This window comes from Schistosoma mansoni, chromosome 2 (assembly GCF_000237925.1).
Source record: "Schistosoma mansoni strain Puerto Rico chromosome 2, complete genome".
Lineage (NCBI taxonomy): Eukaryota > Metazoa > Platyhelminthes > Trematoda > Strigeidida > Schistosomatidae > Schistosoma > Schistosoma mansoni.
This window is the reverse complement of record NC_031496.1, coordinates 14,550,424-14,560,859: the sequence shown is the minus strand read 5'-3', so window position 1 is coordinate 14,560,859 and position 10,436 is coordinate 14,550,424. Positions and strand designations below refer to the sequence as shown.

The window sequence follows — 10,436 nt, the reverse complement described above, 5'->3', positions numbered from 1 at the left end:
TCTCAGAACAAATTAGGTAATAGAGAACCCGTTTATTTATAAGTGTTCAATCTAAGAGTTAGAGATAATTTTCAATTATATAAATCAAAGATAATGGATTTCACTTTGGACTGATATACTCATTTAGGAGTAAGTATTAAATATGATAAATTTAACATCGACAATAGCTGTATGAAAAAGAAAGACAATCGCACATATTCCGTATATGAGTAATTATCTCAATCATTTTTTTAGAACCTTTCATGTATGCAATCGTAGTAACTACCATTTGTTTTTTGTCTAAAGGTTTCTGATTTGCTTAAATATTTATAGTAACATAAACCACATATTTCAGTAGTGCTAAAATAATGAAATTATTATTGGATTATGTGAAAAATATCACCAAGTAAAGATTTCTTATATTTATATCAATAAAAGTTTGTAAAGTATTTATCAAATAAATATTGCATTATCAGAAGGGGGTTTTGTGGAGATTTTATTAATTTTATATAGTTGAGATCATGAGTCAATTGAAACTAGATCACCATGGAAAACCTGGAGACACTGGACGGCCGTTTTGTCCTATTGTGGGACTCCTCAGCAGTGCGCATCCACGGTGAAGTGCTCTGGAGCGAGACTGGTAGGTCCTGGGTTCGAATCTCGCGAGTACGGGGTCGTTGATGCGCACTGCTGAAGGTGTTCCGCAATAGAACGAAACGGCCGTCCAGTACTTTCAGGTTTTCCATAGTGGTCTAGCTTCAATTGACTCATGATTTCCACTATATAAAAATATTGCATGACTGAGTGATTTTGTTTATGATGAAAACACCAACAAAATTGTTCCAAATTATTAATTGGTAAAATAAGATAGGAAATGATCTTCGTATACGTTATCAGCATAATTATGGAAAATAAAAAGTGAAATAAAATCCATCTCAGTTGTAGAAAACTATACAAACATTATTTACCTGGATTTAACTTTGATTAATAACATCTGAATATTCTGTAGAATTAACAGAAAAACTTAATAATTAATTACCTTATGCCGAATTCTACTTGTTATTATAAAACGAATGGTAATTAATTAACTGACTAACAAAAATAACATTTTACAAGAAAACCCAGGAAAATATAACATCCATGCGTTTTCACACTAAATAAATTATCTAACTTTTCAATTGTTGCTTTGAATATTACTTCGCATAACAGACTGATATTCACTGAAGAACTACTATTAAACAAGCAACAATGAATTTGTTCTGTAGAATGCGCTTATAGCCGACCAGACTGGGTTGAGACCAACACTTCCAGGTCTCGTGATGTACAGCAGTGTGTTTCAATACAACTAAAATGGAATCAGACGGTTTACATTTTGAAGTTCATCCAATTTCCCATACGACACGATGGTTATGCAATGCCATAAGTGATAAATGTCTCAATTTAAACCGACCTTCGGTTCGATTTAGTCAAAATATACACTTTATAACATCCATTCAATCACTTATCAGAAGTAATAAGACTAATGGTGTATTGGAAACTTTAATGTTCATCACCGGTTGAATACATTTATAATTCATGGACATATATGTTTTACTAAACTAGTTCAGACAGAGGTTTGTGAGGGATAACCTTAGTTAGACGGTCCATCTACTCACTCAAAATAAGCATGCTCACTTTTAAACTTCTCACTCGCCATTAACAGGGTTGAATTCACCATTACACCCATAAATTTATAAATTGACGAATACAAATTATATAACAAAGTTTTAGTTATTATTTTTTTATCTCAAAGAAAATAACAATGATTTCTTTGTTTTATTACTCTTAAAAAATTAAAAGCAATACTCCCTATTCATGAAAATTTAATAGAAACGGGCTGGTTATTTTCAGCAAATTTCGACAAGTTCAGAACATCAGGTAATGTAAAGAACTTGGAGAAATGGTAAAAAGTTGCACTGCGTTGAAATACTGTACTTTTCATGAGTAGTTGTCAAAATAAAATCAAAAGAAGTTTTTACGAATATATTCGATTATCTCGACTAAAAATCAACGCAGTTCGAACGTATTAACACATACGTTATCTACATAGAAGGCTTGATGCTTCGTGAACAACCATAGATGCCCGTATGTTGAAGTTAGGTGAGTATGAATTAAGTGGAAACAATTGAAGTCAATCACACAAACAGCACCTTTCATTGATGCTGTCAGAAAAGATATGCAATGACGTAACAATATCTATAGTATTAAATAACGAAAATATTTTTCTTAATATGAAGTAAATGAAGAATCACTGTTAAGAAATGATAGATAAACAAGGTAAATGTTAATGAGTAAATCCCATGATGTTCTTTGATTAAAATAGGAAAAATTGTAGTGAAGTAAACATGAGTTGACTGGAAATATTAAGTTAACACAAAGATAAGAGAGAAAGAGAAGTTGTAAACCTAGAAATACAAACCAGGATAAGAAAAAAATTTGAGCAAACGTTTTTGGTACCTATAGTGTATCTACAGTTAATAGTGTTTTAGAACTCCAGAAAAATTAAAAACCTTCTCCATTTGTTAGGTTTCTTACTAATCGGATGTTCCTAACTAGGAGGACTGTTTGTTTCTTTCATCTTTTGCATATAGAATCCCAATAAACAATAGATAAAATAAATGTACAAGAGTAACCGAGTGAATTTCTAGGGAATGGTTTTACGGATAAAAAAACTCATATATTTTAAAAATAGTCACATTTTTATTCTAAAGAAATGAATTTCACGTGGCACTAAAAAATTGATAAGATAGAACCAAAATTTTTATTCGAACTAACAATGTTTGTATAGAAAAATACTGAAAAAACAATGAAGTGTTTGGTGCACTCTGGTTTGGAACTTCTCATACATACTCACAGACAACGACTGCCCACAAATGGGTTAAGCCGATAAGAAGTGGATACATATTATTCAGATTATATCATTATTGTGAATTGAATAAAAATATAGAAATGTACAACATATATTCCATTCCAAGGATAGAATATTAACATGTATTTCATGATATCTCAAAGATATTAAGTTGAATTCTACTTTAAAAGGAAGCAATTAATTTATGCATTTCGTTAACTCCTCACATTCCATTCTATAAACATTTATACTTAATGTAAATATGTTATTTAAGGCCAAAATGTTGACATAAAGAAATAACGACAGAATCTGTTAACAATAATATTATTATTTTGAATAATAATAAACTAACCTGAACAACTTGTCTAGGTGGAGTAGTTTTTTTACAATCTAATGAATTTAGTTGTTTTAATGCAGAAGAATTGTCTGAACTTTTATCAGATGTTTTTCTTACTAAAGTACTTGACTTATCTTCAATGTCAGATGACCAGTCTAAATTATCATTGGAACTGTTAACATTAATGCCATTATTATTATTATTATTCAATCCCATTACTGATAATTGTTTGGATACTTGTGTATTTAGTAGTGATTTATTTGACTGCTCATTAACATTTGATGTCTTATGACCACGTGTAAATACACGTGTTAAACGATTAGAATTCATTAAATCACCGGTAACTGTTAGAATCCGACGTTTCTCGCGTCTCGGCGTCAATCCAATTGGATTATTTAGTGTTAAATCGATATCCTTAACGGTCAGATCCAATGATTCAGCATCGCGAATAACATCAGTTTTAGTAAGAGATGTTATGACAGTATTTTTGTTATGATTCATATTATATACATCTCCATTCATTTTTAAATGCTTATAACTATTATTATCTGTAGATGATTTGGTTTGGAATTCTGATGAATTTATCAACGATGAACAACTTCCATTGATTGTATTGGTTGAAGTCATACTACGTTGCATTATACTGTTTGTACAGTTCAGCCGACTAATACTACGTCGACGAAAGATTCTATGCCTAAATTATATGGAAAAAAAGAATTTCATAATACGATTGGCATTAAAAAAGAAAATATATTAACGTAACTCCGCCTGTAGACCCCTCGTAAGGCTACTGACGGTCCAAAGCCCGGATAAAGGAGAAGGGTTAGGCAAAGGGTTAGCGACCCCATCCCGTAGAAAACCAACTCGCTAAAAAAAACGCTAGCCAGAAAAAATTATTCAAACCATTCAAACTCTACCCTGGGAGTCAGAAGCTCATATTTTAGAGGAGTTATGACGCCTCATGGTGAAAGCCGAGTTCCTTCGGAATCCACGAGGCTAATGCCCCTTCTGACAAAAAGAGCAACCATTATTTTAGGTACATGGAATACTCACACAATGTAGGAGATAAGGAGAGTCTTCCAAATTGCTGCAGAAACGAGTAGATACAACCTGGAGGTGTTTGGAATCAGTGTAACACATTGGACGCAGGTTGGACAACAACAACTATCTTCAGGGGAGCTTCTGTTATACTCCGACCATGCAGAGGGAAATGCCCCACATACACAAGGAGTTGCATTGATGCTTTCCAAACAAGCACAAAATGCACTTATAGGATGGGAATCCCATGGTCCAAGGATCATCAAAGCCTCCTTCAAAACAAAGAGAGAGGGCATTACAATGAACGTCATCTAATGCGATGCGCCTACCAACGGTTACGATGAAGACATTAAAGATCGATTCAACGATAGGCTGCAGTCAATCGTCGAGAAGTGCCCAACAGAGGACCTGACCATCCTGATGGCAGATTTAAATGCCAAGGTTGGAATGGACAACACTGGATACAAAGACGTCATGGGATTACATGGACTGGGAGAAAGGAACGAAAATGGTGAGAGATTTGCAAACCTATGTGCCTTCAATAAACTGGTCATAGGCGGCACTATATTCTCACAAAACCACATGGACTTCACTGGAACACACTACACAGAACCAAATCGACCATATCTGCATCAACAAAAGGTTCAGGAGGACAATGGAGGATGTGAGAACCAGGAGAGGAGCTGAAATAGCATCACATCATCATTTGCTGGTCGCCAAAATGAAATTAAAACTTAAAAAGCACTGGACAACGGGGCGGACAACATCACAAAAGTTTAATGAGGCTTTTTTTCGGGATACTGACAAAGTCAACAAATTCAAGATAGCCCACAATAACAAGTTTCAAGCCTTTCATGATCTACTCAATGGAAAGGAACTACTATGGAGTACAACTGGAAAAAGATAAAAGAGGCAATCACTTCAACATGTCATGAGGTTCTGGGCCACAAAAATCACAACCACAGTGAATGGGTCACTGTTGATACACTGGATAAGATTGAAGAAAGGAAGAACAAGAAGGCAGCAAACAATACCAGCCGAACAAAAGCAGAAAAAGCCGAGGCACAAGCCCAATACACAGAAGTAAACAAGCAAGTGAAGAGGAGCATCAGAACCGACAAACGCGAATGTTTGGACGATTTAGCAATGACGGTAGAAAACGCTGCAAAAGGAGGAAACATAAGACAATTGTATGATACAACAAAGAAGCTCGTTGGAAACTATCGTAAGCCAGAACGACCAGTGAAAAGTAAGGAAAGTAAGGTAATCACAAACATTGAAGAACAATGAAACAGGTGGGTAGAACACTTCAGAAAACTCTTGAATCGACCAGCTACACTGAACCCACACAACATCGAAGTAGCACCCACAGACCTCTCAATCGATGTTGACCCACCAACCATTGAAGAGATCAGCATGGCCATCAGAAAAATCAAGAGCAGCAAAGCAGCAAGACCAGACGACATTTCTTCAGAGGCACTGAAAGCAGATGTAACAGCAATTGCAAAGATGCTCCGCATTCTCTTCAGTAAGATTTGGGATGAAAAACAAGTACCAATAGACTGGAAAGAAGGACTTCTGATCAAGATACCAAAGAAAGGCGATCTTAGCAAGTGCGACAACTACAGGGGCATCACTCTCCTCTCAATACCAGGAAAAGTCTTCAACAGAGTATTGTTAAACAGAATGAAGGATTCCGTGGACGCCCGACTTCGAAATCAACAAGCTGGATTCTGTAAGGATCGATCGTGTACAGACCGGATTGTAACTCTACGTATCACTGTGGAAAAATCGATTAAATGAAATTCATCACTCTACATCAACTTCATTGACTACGAAAAAGCATTTGATAGTGTGGACAGGACAACACTATGGAGGCTTCTTCGACACTACGGCGTGCCTGAGAAGATAGTAAATATCATACGGAACTCCTATGATGGATTAAACTGCCAAATCGTCCATGGAGGACAACTCATCGACTCATTCAAGGTAAAGACCGGTGTTAGGCAAGGTTGCTTACTCTCACCTTTTCTCTTTCTCCTGGTGAACGAATGGATCATGAAGACGTCAACATCTGGAAGGAAGCACGGGATACAGTGGACAGCTAGGATGCAGCTGGACGATCTTGACTTCGCAGATGATCTGGTTCTTCTATCTCACACGCAACAACAAACGCAGGAGAAGACGACCAGTGTAGCAGTAGCCTAAGCTTCAGTAGGTCTCAACATGCACAAGGGGGGAAGCAAGATTCTTCAATACTACACAACATGGATCACTCGAATCACACTTGACGAAGAGGCTTTGGAGGATGTAAAAAACTTTACATGTCCGGGCAGCATCATTTATGAACACGGTGAATCTGATGCAGATGGGGCAGCGCAGATCGGCAAAGCAAGAACAGCATACTTACAACTGAAGAACATCTGGAACTCAAAACAATTGTCAACCAACAACAAAATCAGAATTTTCAATACAAATGTCAAGACAGTTCTACTGTTTGAGGCAGAAATCTGGAGAACTACGAAAGCCATCATCCAGAAGATACAAGTGTTTATTAACAGTTGCCTACTCAAAATGTTTCGGATCCGCTGGCCGGACACTATCAGCAACATTCTACTATGGAAGAGAACAAACTGGATTTCAGTGGAGGAAGAAATCAGGAATTGTTGGGAGTGGATAGGACACACACTGAGGAAATCACCCAACTGTGTCACGAGACAAGCCCTCACATGCAATCCTAAAGGTCAAATGAGAAGAGGAAGACCAAGGAACACATTACTCGGAGAAATGGAGACAGACATGAGAAGAACGAACAAAAGTTGGATAGAATTATAAAGGAAGGCTCAGGATAAAGTGGGTTGTAGAATGCTTGTCGGTGGCCTATGCTGCATTAGGGGTAACAAGTGTAAGTAAGTAGGTAAGTAATGTATTAACGTAGAAACATGACTGTTAAAAATTTATTGAGTATATACTGATAATACACTGAATTAACATAAGTAACAAGTAAAGTGATTTCGAATATTGATATCCATTCATATGTGGTATGGTTAGAATGAAATAATACTGATTGTTAGTAAAGATATTATGTAAAGATATTTGTCAAGTTTTTCATTATAAATTTATACTAAGGATTATTAAACACTCATTTTATCTTACAACACATATTTACAAGGTAACATAAAGTCATCTAAGAACATCAACTCTAACAATCAGTAATTTGGCTTTTGAAAATCTAATGCTATAGCGATGACCTATAAACTCAATGAACCCAAATGTTATTTATTTGTAAAGCCGAAAATTAGCTTTTGTTCGAAGACTATGAAATCTTCACGTCTTAAATTAATAAAAAAAATCTACTTTGGCTTTGTGTAGGAAAACAATTGAATGATTATTATAGGACGAAATTCCTTTTTGACACAGAACAGTAAATTTTAACAACAATATTTTGGCTTATTTGATATATCAAACGTTCACAACTCAAAAATCTACCAAATTAGTTCGACTACTAATGATAGACCGCAGTTCCGAAAACTAAACTAAAAGCCTTTTTTGATAATACCATAGTAGTTTAGCATGGTAAATCCTTTATCTACGTGAGATCAAAATAAATATACAGGCTTGAGTTACAGAAAACTTTTCCCTGGAAACCAACATTTACAAAATACACTTTGTTATGCTCTATCTTTGAGTGAACGTCTAGACAGTTCATGAGCTCCCATGAATTTCATCATATTTATATGAATTTAGGTATCCTGTCTCTTCTCAAATCACTAAGAGATAACTGTAATTCAAACACTGTTAATATGACCGGATAGCTTAGCATCATATAATATAACTCAATATTATTTATGTTTTGTCCTTGCATCATTGTAAATTTTGGTTTATTTAGATTTTGTTCCGACTATCATTAAAACGTAAGGTCAGGAGATGTTCATAACTTTCTTAAACAAAATTTTTGTGACATAATGCCTACAAGCTACACAACTTTAATAATAATCTAAACGACATTGAATCCAGTTCAAATGTTACTCGTTAGATTGTTTAAAAAGACTATGACATAAACTGACTTTCGAATATTGCCTGATAAATAAAATATTACATTTTTACCGTTTCAGTTTTGACGTTTCTTCAAATGAAATCAATCAAAATGTAAATGTTCAAGATTTTAAAGTCAAAATAATCGTCTGTATGCTTAGCTAGTTAACAAGAGGAAGTTACGTTGCATAAGCCGTATATGTATACATGTAGAACTTTCAAGTGGTGAACGGGCATTAGAAAGATATTTGGTTACAGCAATAGTCATGATGATAAACCTTTCCCGTTTACATTATGAGAGCCATCATAAAACTATCTTCTCGAAAGGTTTGGAAAAAGCTGAACAGCGTATATTACGCAATACAACATTAATAAACTGAAAGGAAAGTAAACGTTACAGAAACACATACATCCTAGTGTGACTCTTAAACTAGAATAGAAAGTGGACGGAAGTAAAAACTGAAGATCTCAACTGACAAAAATATCTTTTTAATAGTCTCTTTCTTCTCGTGTCTATAATATACACGTATTAAGAATGAAATATGTGTTAAATATGATAATCTATTTCCGAGCTTATCGATTCATCATTAATACAGAAACAGATTCAGAAATTATGCCGAGTGGAACACACTGACAAACAAGTACTAAGATGAATAACACTTTGAAAGAAGACTAAACTATGAAAAATAAATAAGACCGTATAAATAAGAACGTATATTTAACGCGGGGAATACCGTAAAATCTTCAAATCAACGGTTTCTGTCTCCATGAAATATATAACAACAGGTTTATAGCCCTTTTTGCCTTGACTAGAATCTTTTTCAACTGTTTCCTCCTGTGAAATCCTATCATTCTTTCGCAAATATAAAATCCCTTAATTGATGGTGGTATGAAGAGTATTTCGATTTGTTAGAGAAATTATTTAATTAAGATTTAAACATTGGCTTTTATTGACATCAATAGTCTATCTCTAAATTATCAATGCTTTTTCTCAATTTTTCCTTCATCTATCCAGCAATTATTGACGTCCCAAGACTAGACAATTAAAAAATATCATAGATAATCTAATGCTGGTTTCATTAAAATGTCAATAATAAACGACAGTTGGTAAATCAGCTGAAATTCTAATCGATAGTATTGTTTATGCTTAAATACTTGACGTGTGTTATTGGTGTACGTCATAAAATATGTCTCAGACATACAAACGTTGTGAACACACAACACAACTTTGAATAAAACATGTAATCATAGTAGACAATTTAAATAATGGTGATGATAACAAGAATAAGAAGTATTAAAAATAGTAATTTGATGAGTGTGAAATATTCTACAGGTTCTTAGAAATCAAATGGTTGAGTAATTCTTGAAGATTTTCATCTCACATAAACCTAAGCTGGAGGTAATTATTTTGGTTTGCTCTTAAGACTCGTTATCCGTGAACACACAAAACTTCACAAAAATGAACCCCGAACCTTCAGATTTCGAGGAAACTATTATTTATTTGATTCACTGAGTAAGAAGATAATATTTCACATTCCAGGTTTGATCAATTTAATCATCTGATATCATTTATGGATAACCGCTTTCTGCTAGGCATGGCTGAACTCCAGTAAGCACAACCTATCACCAGAATTTCAGCAGTCCATCTCAACGCCAATAACTGGTAAATATATGGGCAATATTTGGTTTTAGATAGCTCTTCAGGCGATTCCAATCTGTTACATAAGCTTACTTAGGATTATTATTATTATTATTATTATTATTATTATTATTGCGTTACAATCTTCCATTCATTTATTGGAAGGTATACATGTACATAATAGCAACCTTCAGTATATTTATATAATGCATCTGATAATCTGACAACTACAGCTATGAAAACTCCCACACCAATTGTACCGCAATAGTTTAGACAACGCGTAACAATCAGAATTCGCAGTAAGCGTATATAATTCTCAGTATAGGTTTGTGGAGATTGTTAAGTTTTAATTGAGATCATGAACTGATCAATGTTAAACCACCACTGAAAACCAGAAAGCACTGGACAGCCGTTTCTTCAGTGGGAGGTGTTCGCGCAATATTGTTGACTGGTTGATGTTAGACATTAACACTTGGATCACGACTCGATGGTCTGGAGGTCAAGCGTTTGCGCGAGACCGA

At 34.7% G+C, this 10,436-nt stretch overlaps 1 protein-coding gene across 1 annotated transcript; it reads right to left on the bottom strand.

Moving 5' to 3' along the window:
* Positions 1–943: 943 nt before the first annotated feature.
* On the bottom strand, positions 944–3,842 carry Smp_148500 (hypothetical protein; the record flags this gene model as incomplete). Its single annotated transcript, XM_018795791.1, has 2 exons — positions 944–982; positions 3,219–3,842. 2 exons carry the CDS (start codon positions 3,840–3,842, stop codon positions 944–946), a joined length of 663 nt encoding a protein of 220 aa, XP_018650068.1.
* Between the last annotated feature and the right edge of the window lie 6,594 nt (positions 3,843–10,436).